This window comes from Bolinopsis microptera, chromosome 8 (assembly GCF_026151205.1).
Source record: "Bolinopsis microptera isolate Bmic1 chromosome 8, MBARI_Bmic_1.0, whole genome shotgun sequence".
Lineage (NCBI taxonomy): Eukaryota > Metazoa > Ctenophora > Tentaculata > Lobata > Bolinopsidae > Bolinopsis > Bolinopsis microptera.
The window spans coordinates 7502423-7523892 of record NC_087079.1 but is presented as its reverse complement, the minus strand read 5'-3'; the positions used below and the strand labels follow the sequence as shown (position 1 = coordinate 7523892).

Genomic DNA, 21470 nt, shown 5'->3' with positions numbered 1-21470 from the left:
GCTTAAGGGGACATACACCAAAACCTTTTTTGCCGGGACCCGGGATTTGACTTCATATTATGAAAGTATAGATTACAACTGTAAGATTTGAGGCATTGAAAATTTTTTTGAGAGTACGCACATTCGAAAAAAAAATTATTTTCTTTTTCGAAAGTTTTGGAAATTTTGAGAAGTCTGTCACTGTAGTACCGATATTTCAGTCATTTTAAACTTTTTTTGGCTGATTTTTTAACTGAACATTATTTACAATGCGTACAAGAAGCCCTTCAAAGGATTTCATAATTAAAGAATAGATGACGAAGTTACAGACCAAACAAGGTCGAGAGAAGCAAAATTGAAATTTTTGTAAAAATCAAAGTTGTATATTTTACCATTCACCCAGGTCATAAGATATCGCTTCACAAATTCTTGTGAGTGTAGCTGATGATCATATCCAACTTTTTGGAACAGGATTTCTCTCAATTTTGAGTTTTAAGGTATGAAATGTGGCCTCAAACGACTTAGTAAAATTCATCGTAAAAAAGGGCCAAACATGGCAGATTTAAGGCTTAAAATGCCTATAACTCAAAAAGCATCAATGTTTTTGAAATAATTTTTACAGAATCGTAATCAGCTTGAGAAGACGAATCTTTTAGTACCAAATTTATAATAGTTTAAGACACAAAATTTGTAAAAAAATGTGTACAATTTGTACAAAATTTATACAAGAGGGGACCCTTGTGTTCAAGCTAGAAAATTATTTAAGACAATTTGTCTTCTAAAATAACCTATTTGGTACTAAAAGATTCGTCTTCTCAAGCTGATTACGATTCTGTAAAAATTATTTCAAAAACATTGATGCTTTTTGAGTTATAGGCATTTTAAGCCTTAAATCTGCCATGTTTGGCCCTTTTTTACGATGAATTTTACTAAGTCGTTTGAGGCCACATTTCATACCTTAAAACTCAAAATTGAGAGAAATCCTGTTCCAAAAAGTTGGATATGATCATCAGCTACACTCACAAGAATTTGTGAAGCGATATCTTATGACCTGGGTGAATGGTAAAATATACAACTTTGATTTTTACAAAAATTTCAATTTTGCTTCTCTCGACCTTGTTTGGTCTGTAACTTCGTCATCTATTCTTTAATTATGAAATCCTTTGAAGGGCTTCTTGTACGCATTGTAAATAATGTTCAGTTAAAAAATCAGCCAAAAAAAGTTTAAAATGACTGAAATATCGGTACTACAGTGACAGACTTCTCAAAATTTCCAAAACTTTCGAAAAAGAAAATAATTTTTTTTTCGAATGTGCGTACTCTCAAAAAAATTTTCAATGCCTCAAATCTTACAGTTGTAATCTATACTTTCATAATATGAAGTCAAATCCCGGGTCCCGGCAAAAAAGGTTTTGGTGTATGTCCCCTTAAGTGTGGTGAGTGAATCAGACAATTTTCATCTACAGCAGATTCTTAGAACTTATTATGAGCATTTATAATCTTACTATATATAAAGCGAGACGATATATATATATTTATCTGTGCCATTTTACTGACACCACGGCATCAACTTTAACGCGAATTTCTGCAAAAACCGTAAAAGATATACAACTGAAACTTTTTTGACTGGGTCAAATGCTTTAATGGCCTCCAAATCAGCATGAAAAAATAAAAAATTGGCCAAGAAATAGGAGTTTTAGAGCCCAAAATTTGGTACCCCAAGTGGTGTCAAAAACGCGAATTAAATAGGTAATAATTGTTTTAGTCTCTTGAGTCTTGACACCATTTTAGGGTTAGACTGGTTCCTGGTAATCTGCCTCTGTTTGTAAAATGTAAAAGCAGTCTGTAGAGTGTAGACAATAGACATTGTGAAATATTTTTGGAATATTTAGTGCACATATTTTTGAACCCTGATATTGAACACGAAAACAAATTATATTAAGAAAACATTAATATTAAGTTTGTATAGTTCTTTTATTCAAATTTTTGATTGTTTCTGAATAGACTCAGAGAAGACAGATTCTAATGGAAATAAATAGCTGAATAACGTATCGACATTTCTACGTCATACTCATATTCTAAAATAGTTTTAATTCAATTATAACAATCAATATGTACATACAAAAATTTTACGACGGAATTTATTTCAAACAAAATATATAACTGTAAAATAGTTATCCACTGTAAAATAGTTTTTTACGAAATCAGAGCAAATATGAACATAAAACTGACAAAATTTTATCAAATAGGGCTTATCTGAAAATTAACGAATAGCGTGACGTGTACAGGAGATAAAATTAAAAGACTAAAAGAGATAAAAGAAATTAATGGCAGCAGGGAAGTGAAATTGAAACGAAAATATTACTATTTACACGTCACTCAACTGAAAACTGTATTAGATTGTTCAACTCTGTTTTGTCGTTGAGTGTTGGTTTCTTTTCAACTAAAAATCGACCTTCTTTAACCTTTCTGTTGATGAGTGATGTTCCTCTGTCTACGATTTGAAGTTTTAGCTTTGGGGGGCCTGTGTGCTGAGGGTGACTTTCCCTAGCTACTTTGACAGTAGCTAGTATAGGTGCAGGGTTGGTTCCCATGAACAATCCAAGAAGCTGTAGATAGACTTGATTGTTGTAGACAAAATATGACTTTCCTAGGGTAGTAGGGTTGTCTCTAGTAGTTCTTGTAAATCAGAGAGATGGAGACCGTATGTACTGATTGACTGTCTATTTTCTTTAGCAAATTCCATGACATCTTCTATTGCTGTTAGTACGTTGATGTTGGTGTATAAAGCTTCGACGTCTGCTGTGAAGAAAGTAAGACTCTTCAGATCATTTGGTGTGTTGTTTTTAATCCTTTGAAGAAAATCGTTTTTCAAATGTGAAGGTACTAGATTCATCAGAGGAGATAGAATGTGACAGACAAAGCAAAGGATTTTGTGAAAAGGGGAGTTGCAGCCTGAAACAATAGGTCTAGTTTTCATTGTGTCAGGGTTAAGGGTCTTGATCTGCTCACTTGTGTACTTGTGGGTTTTAAGCATCACTCTTGCAGTAGCGAGGGTGGTGTGATAACTCATTAACAGTTTAGTGACATCTTGAGGGAGATTACGACTCTTGGCAATGTTCTTGAATGTTGAGTTAACATCGTCTTCTAGAGTTTTAGTTAACTTGTGTATGTACTTTTGTTTGCCCAGTTTATCCTGTAGGTGTTGAAGACCTTGAAATTTCCGTCGCTGACAAAACAGCAGAGTTTTACAAGAAAACGTCTACAAGAAGATCGACTTAGGAAAGTCACCCTCAGCACACTGGCCCCCCAAAGCTAAAACTTCAAATCGTAGACATAGGAACATCACTCATCAACAGAAAGATTAAAGAAGCCCGATTTTTAGTTGAAATGAAACCTACCCTCAACGACAAAACAGAGTTGAACAAACTTACACAGTTTTTAGTTAAGTGACGTGTAAATAGTAATATTTTCGTTTAAATTTCACTTCTCTGCTGTCCATTAATTTCTTTTGTCTGATATCTCTTTTAATCTTTTATCTCCTGTACACGTCACGCTATTCGTTAATTTTCAGATAAGCCCTATTCGATAAAATTTTGTCAGTTTTATGTTCATATTTGCTCTGATACCAGGATCTGGTAGTCCTCATAATTTTGCGGCCTCTATGTATCTCGCACAACTCTTTAAGAATCTTGTGAATTTGGCATGTGAAAATTTGCAGCCTTCCAGACATTGATTGGGTTAACGAGGTGTCGTACGTCACCTCAAGATCGGATGACAGGGGGCTGACCAGGCCAGAACCCAATCGATTGGGTCTGAGGTCACGTGATTATGAGCCTGAAGTCACGTGACTATGACCTTGAACGTGAGTAATTATAGAAGGTGTTTTATTTACATTGTAGATAATGATCAAAACTCAAAATTGGTTAAACAACTTTGCATGTAGTTAAAATGTAATTTTCAGCGTTGACATGCTTGAAAATTATTGTGTTCGATTAACCGTTCAAAGGTTGATTAGTGCGATTAAATTTTATAAAATTCCTATATTCTTCGGCGTTTAAAAAAATTCCGAATCTTATGGAAGTAAGAATTTCCAATGTGTCTTATCGAAAGTGAATGAGAGAAACACTTGTGGCAATTTTATTTACTGATGTTCTTATTTGTGGTGAAGCTGTCCTTGATACATATGCTGTTACAACCCAGGAAACCCTACCGGCTGGGGTATATCTCCAAAATTGTAAAATAGATAGAAGTACCTTCCGGTTTTCAACAAAATTTCCGTCTCGTAAATTTAAAATTAGCTCCCCAGGAGCCAAATTTGGGACAAGTTAGATTCTGATCAATTAAACCGAAAAGTTTGATTTTGGGCTAAATAAAAGATCACAGATTTTAAACTTTGCAAAGTAATTAAATGTCGTTGTCATGACTACTAGGCTAAATGCAGCGTGCGAAAAGTAAACTTGACTTGACGCGCGACGACAAACGTGCTGTTGAAAATTTATCACCTCTAGCGAGCCCAGCAGGCACAGGGGGGGGGGGCTGGAACAAGGTTTTCGATCAAACGCTGCCATTTGTAGTCAAACGTCGCCATCAGTTGCTCTCGTCCAATTAAATCGCTGCATTTTGCCTGCCATTATGCACAATTGAATTACATACATTCGTATGCGAAGCTTGGCTTTCATAATGCAGCGATTAAATTTCATTGGACGAGAGCAACTGTTGGCGACGTTTGACTACAAATGGCAATGTTTGATCGAAAACCTGGTTTCAGCTCCCCTGTGTGCAGGCGGTAAGGTTTTCTGGGAAAGTGTGATAATTGTTTCAACAGGTTGATTGAAGAAGTCAACCCGTTAATTTGCGCAAATTAACGGGTTGACTTTTTCAACCAATTAATTAATTTGCTTTGCGAATTAACAAAGCAATGATATCGTTGCAAAGTAAAAATGATAGTTTGCGCGGCGCGTCGAAACCCTCAAATTTTGCAGCACAATTCAAATGACCACTATCAATTATTTTTAACGTACAAGAACAAAGAATATTTTAACATTTTCTAGCTTTAAACATGCAGCAAACACTTATTTTTTATTTTGTAAATCGGTGGTCTGGAAGTGGAGTTATGGTTTAATTTGATTCACGATGTCAATCCTTCGCATCTCGCCGATCTGCATGCCAGAAGATGCGCGGCGCGGCCCAGTAGTGCATCGCGCTACAATGGTTTAATGAAAATTTTTGGTTTAACAGTAAACACTGTTTGTATTATATATCATGATATCATTATCAGAAATAACGAAAAGATGTGACACTCCAGTGTACCTTTTATTTCAGAAAAGAATAGACGGGAAAACTTTTTCCGGCCTGCTGTCAGCGCGCGCACGATAAGAGGCATTGTATACAACGCGAGGACATATTCTATATTCAATATTCGAATTTCAGCTACCGGTGGGACATATTTAATTCAAAATTTTCATTGCATCAATATTTTTCCGGATATACTGATTCCAGTACTTTGCATGATGGTGACTCGTGTCACTTTCACCGACCTCACTGATTGATCACTGGTAAAAATATACTGGTTCCAAGAGGTTATTTATTAACTTGCATCTCCTGCTGCAGTAGTCATGGTGGGGGTTGTTCTTTATCAACTTTGAGTGTTTGAGGATGAGTAGTTGTCATAGGGATAAGAGTTGCTTGGTTTCAGTATTAGACATTGATGTTTGTAAGGCTAGTGGGTGGTTTTTGGGTAATTGTTAAATATTGATGGTCTAGAGTTACCAAAGGGAACAGTCCTAGGAGACCAAGCCAGGCTGGACATTTCTGCAAGATCGATTTGGAATGCTTCAGAGAGGGCATTTTTTGATGTTAGGGTATTTCATGCCCCAGCCCCCTCCAATGCAAACAAATTGATACCAGCAATGTACCTGTCCCATGAAAATGAGAAAAAGCGATGCTACAATGCAAGGGTTCTTGAAGTGGGGAAAGGAAGCTTCACACCTTTAGTGTTCTCGACTTCTGGTGGAATGGGTGGTGAAGCTGAGAGACTGGTCAAGAAGCTGGCCAGTAAGATGGAGTACCACACTGGCCAGGTACTCAGACGCTGTAGGATACATTAGAAAGCGTCTTCGCTTTGAAATCCTAAGAACAACAGTGATTTCTCTCCGTGGAGACAGAGGTGCGAGAAAAAACATTGTTGATATAAACAGTCTAGATCTTAACTTGGAGCCACAAGGCCAAGGGTAATTTTTGGTTGTTAAGGGAAATTTTTGAATTCTTAAAGGGTTGATTTTATATAGGGTCATTGCTATATTATGTGTATATTGTTTGAATAATTTTATATATTATATTTTGTAATGCATACTGCTAATTGTTAAATATTAGGACAAGAGTAATTGTTTGATTTTGTGATTGCAGATGTTATTGATAACCAACCATAAACTATTTATAGTTTCCTTACAAGGAACCCCTTGATTAATATGTGGACCATGGGTGGGCAATTAGTCAACAAAAGATGTATATTTACTGACATCCAATTTTGTTCATCGTTTTTAATTGATTAATTATTGCTGATCTGCTGTGTGCTGTTGACCAGTTGGAGCAGTGGCGTAACAAAGGGCCCTGTTGACCCTGCTGTGTGGGGGAGTGGGGTCATCTTGGGGGGCAAAATCGTCGTTTGAATGTGGGGCAATCTTGAAAAACTTAACTGAGGTACTAGCAACACACTTTTTAAGTGATTTTACCGGCGTATCCTCTACCTTACTCGGGATTATTATAACCGGGATAAAGTGGTGGGTTTTGGAAGATTCCGCCATATTTTTCCCGGTTAAAAATTTTACCAGTCATAAAAAAACCCGCCGACTCAGATTATGGGGTTCCAAGGGGGTGGTGATCATCATATTTTACCTGAAGTCTCATATGTGCTAGAGAAGACTTTTGAAGCAGTGGATAGAGGGCTGTAACTTTATTGGCGGTTGCTACCATAATTTCGTTATAAAAATCACAATTTGGTTATAGAAATCAGATTTCAGGGTGGACCGTGATTCTCACTTTTCTTTTCCATGAAGTGAGTAAACTGTGCCACTATTTCAAACAGCTACTATCATCTATAACAACAGACCCTAATTATACCGTCGACAATTCATATGACAAATTTTACACTGCAATCATAGTCGCCGATAACTAAGTAACTTCTAATTCTTTTAAATCTGAGGCATATATAATTGATGTATCGAAAAGATATTCCCTTTTTTACCACCTTACCATTCTGATTGATTTTGCACATGACTGACATGTTTTAACTGGAGAAGGGGTTCCCACAGTGGTAGTTTTATAAACCACTTTTAATTTATTGACCTATTATACTTAGTGGTAGTTTTATAGACCACATTTAATTTATTAACTTATCATACTTAGTATTTTTTTTTGGTGACTGTATCACCCAGTTTTAACATTTGATAATTGTACAGTTTATTGACGACACATTGACTGAATGTTATTTTATATTCTAATTTATATTCTAGATATTTTATTTATTTTACAACAGACGACAACTTCCTGTTTTTTCTTCTATATTAGTTACTCATATCTCTTGTACAGACTTTTTTACAAGGACATTGACAAATGATACTCACATTAGGCATTCATTATTGCATCTAAATTATTTCACTTGCATTAGGCTTAGAAATTTATTCTCTGGTCAACAGATTTCAAATGTTTAATTAATTTGTAGTATGACAGTAAGGTATATAAGAAGTTATTTAATTTTGCTTGGGCTATTATATTGACTAGGTATTGAGGTTTAATGATGATATGGAATTTGAATTCTATATAAATTTACACTATGTGGTTGGGGCATTTTGCATAGTAAATATGGTTACTACTCATATATATCATATTATTTGATTGGTATTCGATTTCTGATTATTTCTCTAGGAATATGATTATTATATCTCAATTTGGCTTTAGGTAGGGTGCCCCGCTAAAAGAACTGGATTCTTCCAGGAAGCATCCCGTGCACAGAGCTTGGTCTACATATATAATATTAAATTATTAACCATTCATTCTGTATGTGCACGAAAATTTATTTCAATTTCATGGTCCACGGTGGATTGATGACTGGAGCAGTTGAATATGCAAAGCCAAGACGTTCCCCAATACCAAGCGGTGGGCAGGAAATTAAGCTCCGGCTGACCTCCAGAGCAGTAGCCCCATTAGCGGACAAAATGAAAGTCTTGTTAAGACAACAATACAACTTCGAATTTGACGGTCAGCAGCAGGGGGATATCAATAATGATAATGGAGGGGACATTAGCGATAATGAGAATGAGAATACGCTTTAATGAAGATTTGACTTATTATTGCTATAGATTTATTTTCCTTTAAATACTAGACGTGTCTTTTTTTCTATTTATGAGTAATATCAGTAACTGTAAATTGAAATAACTTCTTTAACAAGTAAAAAAAACAGAAATTTCGGTTGAAAATTTGTTGACCTCTGAAAACAAACTTGAAAGGTCGGCCACCGGTAAATACATGACCGGGATAATTTGGCGGGTTTTGGGAAAGTCCGCCATATTTTTCCCGGTTATTAATTTTCCCAGTCATAAATTAACCCGCTATAATATTCCCGAGTAAGGTATACTAAAATAACCTAATTCGTTCAATTTTAGGGGGGGGGGGGGGGGGGGGGGGGAGGGGGCAACAAAAGGGGAGCTCAATAGAAAGTGGTAAAACTGCAGGAAGAACTATTGGACACATAGAATGAAGAGTTGAAATAACTTCAAACACACCGAATCAAACTGTGTCATTTGGGTACAAGATGGGTGTTTTGGGGGTTGTGGATGTTTTCAGGGCTGTGGTAGATTTTATTCATAAAAAATATTTCAAAATCGAAGCTAATTGTGGGTGCTTCACTTGTTACTAATTATTTTCTGATTGTCTTCCTCTTTCATTTAGGTGTTACAATGGCATCGGAAAGTGTGCTATCAAACGGTTTGAATGAAACTGAAGCGATGGATGTCAGTGTTAAGGTTGATGAACCTTCAAAAAAGTATGTACTTGATTGTTTATTATATGGAGATTAATTGGTAGATATGGCCTATATAAGGCCACTATGCGGCCTCTTTACGGCCACTATACGGTTACTATACGGCTCTATAGTCTATACGGCCACGATACGGTCACGATACGGCCACTGTACAGTTACATTGAAAACAATCAACTCGTTTTATTGACTACTGAAATTTTAGGAAAAGACACAATCATTATAGTTGCACACAACATGTACATTCAACTATCATATCTGGAAAATCCTATCGAAATAACCACATTCATTCAGGGAGAAGGAGAAGTCTGGCAAGAAAAAGAAGGAAAAAAAGGAAGAAGAACCTCTTATTGGAATCCTTGAATATGTAAGTAACTATAACTAATTATTCGTTAATGTTAGGGCCTTCCTTACCTGTGATTTCATATTTAAGGGGGCCGGGAGAAGGGTCTTCGTCAAAATTCACTCTGAAATCCTACTTTTTTTGAGCAATCACCCTCAAACTTTCAGGATATGTTCTAGTATAGGCACCATTTAAAAGAGACCGCTCAGACAAAATTTTGAGATCTAGGCCTTTTTTTTATTTAAATTTTTTATTTAATTTGAAAATCTTGGACCTCAAAAAATCGTAAGAAAACGAGGCCAGGTCCAAGATTTTCAAAATTGAATACAAAAGGCCTATCTCAAACTTAATCATGTAGAGGTTGCTGTTCAGCAATTTCCTGAATATTAAAAATTCACATGATCATGTATTTTTCAGTATCGATATGCAACAGCAGTTGACTGGCTTTTGATTTTAACTGGATTCCTGTTTGCGATGTTCAAAGGCTTTTCCTGGCCTGGAATCATGATTATTTTTGGTAAGAATGTAATTTATAATTAATTATTAATTAAATTATCTTTAAATAAATTAGGTTGTACCAAAAATACCCCAAATTGATTTTTTGTTAACATCCCTCTCATTTTTATCTAAGTGAACAACTTCCCTAAAAAACGACTTCCCTAAAAAGCAGCTGTCTGTGGCCCCAAGTGTGCCCCAAATAACTTTTTGCCCCTAGTGTGTCACGAGTGTTCCCCAAGTGTGCCTAGCTAGATTACCAAAGTTTTAAAATGTTTTTTTGATGAGTTACCACTCACATAATCTCGCAGTTTCATTTTCTAAACGTATATTGACCCACTTACGTTTCTCCAGGTGAAATGATTGAAAACTTAGGATCAAATTCTGAAGCTATGGAGAATGATCCAAATATTAATATACAAAAAGAAATGTTAACGTTCGCATTATGGTACATTGGCCTGGGCCTGTTCCAGGTATTGGCTGGATATGTCGCCACAGCATTTTTAAACATTTCTGCGGAGAGGCAAACGTCCAGAGTGCGTAAAGCGTATTTCAGAGCAATGCTAAGACAAGAGGTGGGATGGTATGATACGGTATCAAGTGGTGAACTTACTACAAGACTCCAGGGGTTGGCATGTTTTTTATTATCTTTTAATCAGTTGTCATGGTAACCAGTCTAGTTGTCATGGTAATCAGTGCAGTAGTTTTCATGTAACCAGTGTAGTTTTCATGGTAACCAGTAATAAACGTTAATTCAGGGATATAGAGATGATAAGAGACGGTCTGTCAGACAAATCAGGCCTATTTGTCACTTGGACCTTCTGTTTTTTAAGTGGTATTGCGATTGCTTTCTCCTACTCCTGGCGACTATCCCTGGTTATAATGTCTGTCGCACCTATCATGGGTGTTCTTAGTGCTATTTTTGCTAAGGTACCATATTATTGTGCTACTGTTTATAATAATATTTAAATGTACGACAAAAGCTGAAAAGATGTTGAAAAATCTAACAAATATAAAAATGCACAGTTTGCACTTTCTGTGAAATAGGATTTTAAAAAAGACAAAGATTTCAGTTTTAAAATTTCAAAATCTTGCAGTCTTAAATTAAAGTTGTTCCTCGACGTCTAGTCGCACCTGTTTTCATAACCAGCCATGTTCTAAATTGTAAAATCAATTATTTCTTATAATCGTTTAAATTTTCTTTATCATGATATTCTGTACTATTGGGATTATTACAACCAGGTCCTGGCGGGTTTCACAGCAAAAGAGCAGACTGCTTACGCTGCAGCTGGGGCTGTTGCAGAGGAAGTTATCGGGGGTATTAGGACTGTGGTTGCTTTTGGGGGCGAGAAAACAGAGGTTCAGAGGTAATTAGTGTAGTTGTCATGGTAACCTGTGTAGTTGTCATGGTGACCTGTGTAGTTGTCATGGTAACCTGTGTAGTTGTCATGGTAACCTGTGTAATTGTCATGGTAACCTGTGTAGTTGTCATGGTAACCTGTGTAGTTGCCATAGTAACCAGTGTAGTTGTCATGGTAACCTGTGTAGTTGTCATAGTGACCAGTGTAGTTGTCATGGTAACCTGTGTAGTTGTCATGGTAACCTGTGTAGTTGTCATGGTAACCAGTGTAGTTGTCATGGTAACCTGTGTAGTTGTATAGTTGTGGACACAACAAGAAAATTGAGAATAATCTTGTGCGAGGGTAGGGACCCAGATGTCGTTTCTAACCCAAATAAACTTTAAGGAGGCTTCTCATCAGTAGCCGCACCTCCTTACTCGGTTTCTGAACTGGAATTCTATGGGCTTCCAGACGGCCAGACCGAGTATTACCATCCCATCCTTCTAGAGTTCATCACAAGTAGCACCCACCTTGAAGATCTTTGACACCCAGACACACCCCATTGGCGAACAAACTTTGGATATAATCTTACATGCTCCCGAAGGAATCCCTGGTTTATGGTCTTTCTCATCGTCACCAGCACTTTCACTAGGTCACCAGCTCTTTCACTGAAGTCATCAGCCCTTTCACTGAAGTCATCAGATGTGACTCTGATCAACGGTATAGTTGTGGACACAACAAGAAAATTGAGAATAATCTTGTGCGAGGGTAGGGACCCAGATGTCGTTTCTAACCCAAATAAACTTTAAGGAGGCTTCTCATCAGTAGCCGCACCTCCTTACTCGGTTTCTGAACTGGAATTCTATGGGCTTCCAGACGGCCAGACCGAGTATTACCATCCCATCCTTCTAGAGTTCATCACAAGTAGCACCCACCTTGAAGATCTTTGACACCCAGACACACCCCATTGGCGAACAAACTTTGGATATAATCTTACATGCTCCCGAAGGAATCCCTGGTTTATGGTCTTTCTCATCGTCACCAGCACTTTCACTAGGTCACCAGCTCTTTCACTGAAGTCATCAGCCCTTTCACTGAAGTCATCAGATGTGACTCTCTAGTTGTCATGGTAACCTGTGTAGTTGTCATGGTAACCAGTGTAGTTGTCATGGTAACCTGTGTAGTTGTCATGGTAACCTGTGTAGTTGTCATGGTAACCTGTGTAGTTGTCATGGTAACCAGTGTAGTTGTCATGGTAACCTGTGTAGTTGTCATGGTAACCTGTGTAGTTGTCATGGTAACCAGTGTAGTTGTCATGGTAACCAGTGTAGTTGTCATGGTAACCAGTGTAGTTGTCATGGTAACCAGTCTAGTTGTCATGGTAACCTGTGTAGTTGTCATGGTAACCTGTGTAGTTGTCATGGTAACCTGTAACCTGTGTAGTTGTCATGTTATCAGAGGTAAAGAGCTAAAAATACATCATATAAATTGTAGATTAGAGACCATAGCTATAGAATATGTGTCTTCGGTGGTAAACGATCATCTAAGGCATCACTAACTTGTTAAATCTAATCGTAGTTTGAACCTGAGAAAATTGTATAATTATTCAATGACTGTCATAATATTTTAAAGTTTTTAATCATAATATTGTAATATTTCAGGTATAAGGGAAAGTTAGACACAACAGTGGAAACTGGAAAGAAAAACACACTAGTTTATGCCTTATCTCTTGCCTCAGTTAATGGACTGATGTTTTTGATGTACGCACTGGCATTTTGGTGAGTAATCCGATGTAGTAATCATCTCTACATTGAAATTTAGGTGATTTTCAAAGTACTTTGAAATTACAATCTTCAACCAATTAGACTATTTGAGTACAATTTTACTTTTAATTTCACTTTTAAGACCATCTTACACTTAATTATGCCGACCTTGATGTTAACTCTAGGGTTCTTAAATTGCGATAGTGAAAACGTGACAACTAGCGCTGGATATCGACAACTAGCGTTATTCAGCACTCGTTGTCGCGATCCAGTGCTAGTTGTAGCGTTTTCAGTATCACAAAAGAACCAACTCTAGCATGGCACTCAGCGAAGTATATAATGCTCTAATCTGTATAGCATGATAACTGTGACCTACAACAGCATGTAACCACAGTTACCACAGTAACCACAGTACCCACAGTAAACACAATAACCACAATAACCACAGTAACCACAGTAAACACAATAACCACAGTAACCACAGTAACCACAGTAACCACAGTAACCACAGTAACCACGGTGTAACCCCTCTAGGTACGGAGCTAAGCTAACAGGGGAGGGGACCACTAAACCAGCTGATGTTCTAGTTGCTTTCTTCAACGTCCTGATTGGAGCGTGGGGAATGGGCTTCGCTGCTCCCCAGTGGAAGATAATGACTGTAGGGCGCGGGGCTGCTTGTAAAGTATTCGCTACTATTGATAGGGTCTGTGAGATTTACGTGTTTTGTTTTATGAAGAAGGTCAATAATCAGAATAGATTCATCGTCTCCTCAAGTTATTTTTGAATGATTTTACAAGATTTTGCAAGTATTGTACCGCTGTCAAACTTCAGGAATCAAAGATAGACCACGAGGAGGAGGGAGGGGAGACGATACCAGGATTGGAGGGGAGAATAGAGTTTAAAAACTGTAATTTTAGCTATCCTTCCCGATCTGATATTACGGTAAATACCATTTTACTTTATTTTGTTTAATCAAATGGAATAGAAGTTAGAACTTGTACATAACGAATATTTATTAGTAGTGTTATTTAATTAATAGCTTAATCAGATTAATATTTCCAACGATTGACCCGTTTGGGTTATTGATTGGTCGTGCTACATGATATGTTCAGATTCCAGATGTACCAATCTTCTTGTCACCCCTGTAAATCTCCGAAGAATCAATCATAGTCAATAACCAGCTAACTCTCTGATTTCTCTACCTCAGATAATGAAGGATTTCAACTTGGTATTAGAGCCTGGCAAAACACACGCTCTCGTTGGTCAAAGTGGGTGTGGTAAAAGTACTGCTGTGGCCATTCTGGAGAGATTCTACGATGTTACTGAGGGATCGGTTAGTTGTTACCAGTGTAGTTGTCATGGTAACCAGTGTAGTTGTCATGGTAACCAGTGTAGTTGTCATGGTAACCAGTGTAGTTGTCATGGTAACATGTGTAGTTGTCATGGTAACCAGTGTAGTTGTCATGGTAACCAGTGTAGTTGTCATGGTAACCAGTGTAGTTATCATGGTAACCAGTGTAGTTGTCATGGTAACCATTAATTTAGTTGTCACAGCAAATACTCGTGCTGTCTGTTTCCAACAATCTAACGAATACCTATATTATGGCTATAATGGAATTTACCAGCACACATATCTTAGGTTTTACTTGATGGAGTGGACATAAAGAAGCTGAATTTACATTGGTTAAGAGAACAGATCGGTCTAGTTGGACAGGAACCTGTACTTTTCTCCACCTCTGTTGAGGTTAGGATATTTAATCACTAATTTCACTATTTAAACCTATATTTAATCATTAATCTCGATACTTAAATATCATTGATCGATATAATTTGATGATTCTGTTTCGGTATAATTTTATTATTTACCGTTTTGAATTAAGTCATTGCTTTTACATTACATACTAATTTAAATTCAGTAAATTCAGTGACAACTTTAATAATTTAAAGTATAATATTCATTAATCAGGAAAATATCCGTTACGGAAGGGAAGGTGTTAGTAAAGAGGAGATAGTTGAAGCAGCTAAGAAAGCGTTCGCACACGACTTTATATCCCAGCTTCCAGATGTGAGTTGTTGGATTATTGAGCTAATTAATGAGTCATTTAATGAGTTAATTAATGAGTTAATTAATGAGTTGATTAATGAGTTAATTAATGAGTTAATTAATAAGTCATGTAAACAGGGATTGGCTAGTTAGAGGCGGTCCGTGTAGGCCTTACACTGTGCTTTCAGCAATACTCATAAGGTCATCAAGATGTTCTTTATGTTCTATTTTTGATTTGAATAAAGTTATATAATATAATAATTAATAAGTTAATTAATTGAGTTAAACTAGGGTTTAACCTTAGTTAGGATCAGTTAAATCTGTAAGATGTCAACTCTTACCTCCGAATGGGAGAGCTCAGAATATAATAGATTATTTTCGGTTAGAGACAAGAACTGGAGAATACATGTCTTCGCTTGTGGTTAATTGTAGTACATATTTAAATTTCAGCTCTATTAAAAAATCAGACAAAAGATCTGGTAACTTATCTAGTAACTGAGATCTGGTAACTTATCTAGTAACTGAGATCTGGTGACTGGTAACTGGTGTCTTGGTTAGCGGAAGCAGGTACCTAGTCAAGATTAATTGCCATGAACTTACAACTTGCATCTTAATTCTTGTACATTTTGCATCTTTTGGACTTTCTGATCTTCCCTGCCACACCAACAGATCTTTTGTACAATGTACTTTCATTACACTGTGATTCAAACTGTAAAGAATGAATTAGATTGTAAGTTGCGTCCCCGCTGTTTTATCGGGCGTTCAAGAAAAAAAGGCTAAAAAAGATCAGTCGGAGAGAAAAATCAAATTTGCGCTGTGTGGACTTAATATTTTGAAAAAATCACTCGCTTTAGACGGCATAGAGAGTGTTAGGTAACCAGTAGTTCCCCTACTAACCCATACTAAAGTCTATACCTAATCCTACTATATTACGTAATACCCTATAATTCTTGTCTAGAACATCAGCTGTAATCAATTACGTAATACAGTGTCTGCTCTAACTAATTAACCAAACCCCTGCCTCAGAGAGGTGTACCTTTAGTGTGTACGTCACTACGTCGTGTAGTCTGTCCTAATTGCACGGTAGGTACGTGATGCAGGTACGTGATGCATTATGTTATGGGTTACACACACTGTTTTACTGTGTAAAGAAAACATAACGATAATTTACCCAGTCTAGAGCTGCTGAGGATTGCAGTTCACATTCCTGATACACGTTATAATTTCTATTGAAGTTCTTTATCATACCTTATCAATTAATTAGAGTGTATAGAAACAGGTGCCAGTAAAATGACATAGTTTACACACTGTCAGTATACTGATTACTGCCATTTCGGGTATAATTCTTGGCACCTTCCCTAGTCCCTACCTCTTACTGCAGCGGTGTTTCTGTTAGGATCATACTCAGTGTTCAAGTATAATATGCATTATTATAGCCTGTACATTTCAATCAAGGTTTTTATTTTAGTATAGTATGATACGTTCATTTTAGTGTGATAAGAATTTTAGTATTTTTAGTAGGGTAAGTTGAGCGTATAATTTAGTAGGGTAAGTTGAGAGTATAATTTAGTAGGGTAAGTTGAGCGTATAACTTAGTAGGGTAAGTTGAGCGTATAATTTAGTAGGGTAAGTTGAGCGCGTATAGTTGAGACACAGTTAATAAACTGCGGAGTGACTAAAATGCTATACAGCAAAAACAGAACGCTCCAACCAAACACTCCACATACTGATCCTAACCACCCTAACAACTCTCTAGCTCTCTCTCTTCAACCCTCATTCCCTCACTCCTCTTGGTGCACAAAACCATTCTAACCTATATATGTCCCCCTGACGGGTTCCACAAGCCCAACGGTACATAGTTAGACGAAAAACAGAGAAGCCTTGATTGCCAGATCAAGGACTGCATCAGTAGCAGCGAAATACGGATATACCTTCTCCCTTACAGTCAGCGAGCTGACAACTATCTGACTGTGTCTTTTAGGCCTTGTCACACCACCTTCGCTATTGCATCCGCTCGCCCGTATTCACTGACACATGCCACACCTGGGTTTAGTATGAAGATGTACGCATATTCACCCAAGATGCGGAGATGCCTCAGTTTAGCGAGTTGAGATACAACAGCAAACTCACAGGAGCATGGATCAGAATCATCAGTTACCAACCTGACACCGTTTCGGGGCTTTAATCGCAATACGGTTTCCTGTCAGGCGCCCCAGCAGTCCACCCTTGAACCACCATCTGATCCGAGAGTCACTTGAGGAGACCCGTTAGAGCTCGCAATTGGCGACGAGATAACTTTTATGGTACCTCTAGATGTTATAGTGAACTCTCAAGCTCCAACCTTCCTGAACTCCCACTCCCTCTTTCTCGATAACAAGTAGATCCATCTGGAACAGTGGGCTGCCTCTTTCCCACTGTCCCGTACCAGCTTCTTCAGCTCTCTTCCCCTAAAACCAATCCTCCTCGCAGCTCTCTCTAAACTCTGCGCAACCACTCCCCTAGCTCCAACTTCGACTGCGGCATTATAACAGCACCAACCTTCCGCCTGAATCTCAGCCTGCAGACCGCTGTATCGGTCGAGCTTGTACTCGTGCGATTCAGCGATCCGCTCTTCAGATGGTACTGTTAGCTCCCACCAAATAACTGTCTTTGCCGACCTTGAGAATATCACAAGGTCCGGCCTCAGCCGTGTTTCCACAATCTCACTGGGAAACTTAAGCTGCCCCTCAAGGTCTGACAGCACTATCCAATCCCGATACCCACTCAGGATCCCAAAACCACGACTCTCCTTCCGGTCGTCTGTACCTGCTTTTCTTTTCCCAGCAGGAACAAAATCAATGAACTGCCTTCCATCGCCGGCCTTGTTCTTATAAGTGTTCACTCGGCGATCACAATGGAAGACAACCTGTTCAGAGATCTGCTTCAGAACCTTGTCGTGCCGCCATCTATACCTTCCTTGACTAAGGGCCACCTTACACCCAGCCAAAATGTGCTGAATGGTGCCCATCCTCTCCTCACATAACTTGCACTTCCCATCCTCATCTTCACTCCACTTGGAAACCATAGAGGGGGTTAAGAGGGTGCCGTACACAGCACTTAGCATGAACCCAATAAGTGAGTCACCATACTTAAAAAGTGTATGCCAGCTCAAATCCGTCTTCATTACGAGCTCTCTCCACTCACCCCACCTGCTCTGCATCTCCAGAGAACCTACTTGCACCTCCCTCTCTCTTTCAACGTTCTCCTTCACTCTCAGCATAACCTCCCTCTCTCTTTCCCGTTCATCCATCCTCTCCCAAGATTTTTTCCAGTCACCAAAACCGATGCCAACTCTTTTTTGAGGTTGCACCATCCCTCGCACCGATTCACAGACCAAATCTCTTCTGGCCTCTTCCAGTTCTGTCTCAGGCCTCCAAACTCTACCAGAACGAACTTGGGGCTGGACTGCTTTAATCAGGTCATCCTTAGATGTCTGATAGGATTGCAACAGTCGACACTTCTCTATCTTCCATGTATCTGTCAAACTGCTCACCGGTAAGGCCACACTGGATGATTGACTGAACAGACAAAGACCACTCAGAGTGTGCCCCACCCCTAACCACTTCCTGAGGAAACTATTGGTATTCTGTTCCCATCTGGTAACTGTTGTGATCGGAATATCATAGATGGCAAGAGGCCACTTCAGTTTTGGAAGGACCATGTACTGATATCCCCAGCACTTCTGGAGTCCAGTAAGGGAACTTTCATCGAGTCTCCGAAGAAAAGTGTTAAGGTCGACCTTGGTTGAGTCGATGACTGATTTGTCATTTCCTTCCACTCTTATCCATCTCCCAAGGAATTTTATCGGCTTCTCTGACACATTCGGAATCACCTCACCACCCAACTGCAAACACACCTCTTCTCTCTCCACCTCCTCCTCTCCTACCACTACCTCCTCAACCCACCTCACAGCCACTCCCTTCTTCAACACCAGTGCTCTGGACTTGGAGGACTTTAACTTAAATCTGGACCAGTCCACGTACTTCTGAAACACATTGAGTAACGTTTGCATATCCTCTGCACGTGCGGTCGTCAGACAGCTATCGTCCATAAACAGCTTCAGAGTTGGTATCGGTGTGTCATCCTTGATGTACTCAATGCTTCTCGGAACCTTAGACTTTAGGTGTTCATGCCCAAGGTTCATGCACAAGACAAACAAGATGACTGATATCACACACCCCATGAAGATTCCTATCTCAAACTGCTGCCAGTCTGATGTCACCGTTCTTGAGGAGAACCTTCCGAATACCCCGGAGAAGTACCGTAGGATAATATTGATAACCTTCTCGGGGACGTTGTAGAAACGGAGGGCCCTGGCAATCAGAACATGGGGTACCGCTCCGTAAGCGTTAGCCAGGTCAAGCCATACCACACTCAGATCCTTCTTCTTGACCTTTGCCTCCTTCAGTACCTCCCACATGGCACCAAAATGCTCCGTGCACCCACGGACGCCTGGCACACCACCCTTCTGTATAGAGAGGTCTACATATCCATTCGAGACAACAAAGCTGGTCAACCTCTTCGCCAGGATCGCCAAATAAATCTTCCCTTGAATGTTACCCAGGGAAATAGGCCGTCCTGAACTTGGTGAAAAGTCGCCATCCGCCTTTGGGATGTAGACACCCTCGAAATACCTACAATTGTCAGGATATTCTTCTAACTTATATCCAGTTCTTAACAGGTCCCAGAGATTCTTGGCAATACCAGGACATCTCTTGTACACTGTGTACGGGATCCCGTTGTTCCCCGGGGCACTCTTGCTCCTTGCCTTCTTTACAACCTCCTCAAACTCCTTCTTGGATACCGTTGTGAGGTCAAAGGCAACAGAGGGTTCAGGAGCACACTCAGGCAGACCCTCAAGTATACCAAGGGGCTGCTGCCGGGCTGGATCTCCGTACGTTCTGGCCAAGTGATCATCTAGCTCCTCCTTTGAACACTTAAGCTCCCCCACTGGACTTGGATTTAGCACTCCCTTGACTGTCTTGAAAGGGTCGCGTCCAAAATCCCCTCTAACTCTCCTTATCTCTCTCTGCTTCTGTCTCCTTTTCTCAGCCCTCCTCAACTTCATCAAACGACCAGCCAACACTCTCAATAATGCCTCATAACCATCCTTCTCTATCTCACTCCTTGCCTTCCTTTTCTTCCTCCTCAACTGCTTCCTCTTTTCAATCAGGCTGTCAATCTCCTCCTTTCGCCTGTTCTTAAAGCTCATGGACTTCTTTCCACTACCAGCACCTACTTCAACAATACCAAACAACTTGACACCCTCGTCGTACACTACATCACAATGACTCACCATCTTCTCTTGAAATGGTTTCCGCTTGAGAACCACTGCAAACTTCTCTACCAAACACTCATCAAACTTACTCCATCGACCATCATTGGACGCCGGCCACTTCACCTTGTCTCTTTTGCTAGCAGGTGGTTCGACTGAAATTCTCTTGTCAAGGAGAGCCCGGATATCTCTAGCACTGTGGTTGTTTTCCTGGCTAGATACCTCCGTCGAAGTTACAGGCATACTGCCAGCCGACGACTCCCCTTCCCAAATGCACTTCATTCGACCCCGATGGATATTCCTGCCTTTGACTGTGTCAAACCGACGTCCACATACACAGATACAACTCTGTCCCTCTCCTGCTTCAACCGTCGAGGACTCTCGACTACCTAAATTTGTCCTTTTCCGGAGTACAGGTAAGTGGAGGGATGCCTACAAAGCCTTTATTGTTAACCCGGGCAACTCGTCTCTAAATAAAGACTCCCGGGGCCTTAGAGAAGCAGGAGGCGTGGTACCGATGTAGGCTGAGGTAGCCACTTTTATGACCCCGTCTGACTTCTCTATTGCAGATCCGCTGCAGGCTCCGACCACTACCCAACCTAAAGACCAAAACCAGGCATACTATCTGTCTTATCATATGGGTCTTACCCCATGGTAGCTGGCCTATCCCAGCAGTATGATTTAGTAGGGTAAGTTGAGCGTATAATTTAGTAGGGTAAGTTGAGCGTATAATTTAGTAGGGTAAGTTGAGCGTATAACTTAGTAGGGTAAGTTGAGCGTATAATTTGGTAGGGTAAGTTGAGCGTATAATTTAGTAGGGTAAGTTGAGCGTATAATTTAGTAGGGTAAGTTGAGCGTATAATTTAATAGGGTAAGTTGAGCGTATAATTTAGTAGGGTAAGTTGAGCGTATAATTTAGTAGGGTAAGTTGAGCGTATAATTTAGTAGGGTAAGTTGAGCGTATAACTTAGTAGGGTAAGTTGAGCGTATAACTTAGTAGGGCAAGTTGAGCGTATAATTTGGTAGGGTAAGTTGAGCGTATAATTTAGTAGGGTAAGTTGAGCGTATAATTTAGTAGGGTAAGTTGAGCGTATAATTTAGTAGGGTAAGTTGAGCGTATAATTTAGTAGGGTAAGTTGAGCGTATAATTTAGTA

General features: G+C 39.2%; 1 protein-coding gene across 1 annotated transcript in view; it reads left to right on the top strand.

Moving 5' to 3' along the window:
• The first annotated feature begins 8925 nt into the window (after window positions 1–8925).
• LOC134820123 (ATP-dependent translocase ABCB1-like) overlaps window positions 8926–21470 on the top strand; it is a 41173-nt gene continuing 28628 nt past the window's right edge. Inside the window, exons 1-12 of the mRNA XM_063830345.1 lie at window positions 8926–9022; window positions 9311–9383; window positions 9777–9876; window positions 10209–10482; window positions 10613–10784; window positions 11097–11221; window positions 12856–12972; window positions 13492–13660; window positions 13789–13899; window positions 14165–14290; window positions 14597–14701; window positions 14924–15022. Coding sequence (XP_063686415.1) covers window positions 8937–9022; window positions 9311–9383; window positions 9777–9876; window positions 10209–10482; window positions 10613–10784; window positions 11097–11221; window positions 12856–12972; window positions 13492–13660; window positions 13789–13899; window positions 14165–14290; window positions 14597–14701; window positions 14924–15022 — 1557 coding nt within the window. The 5' untranslated portion in view covers window positions 8926–8936. The remainder of the gene's footprint in view (window positions 9023–9310; window positions 9384–9776; window positions 9877–10208; window positions 10483–10612; window positions 10785–11096; window positions 11222–12855; window positions 12973–13491; window positions 13661–13788; window positions 13900–14164; window positions 14291–14596; window positions 14702–14923; window positions 15023–21470) is intronic.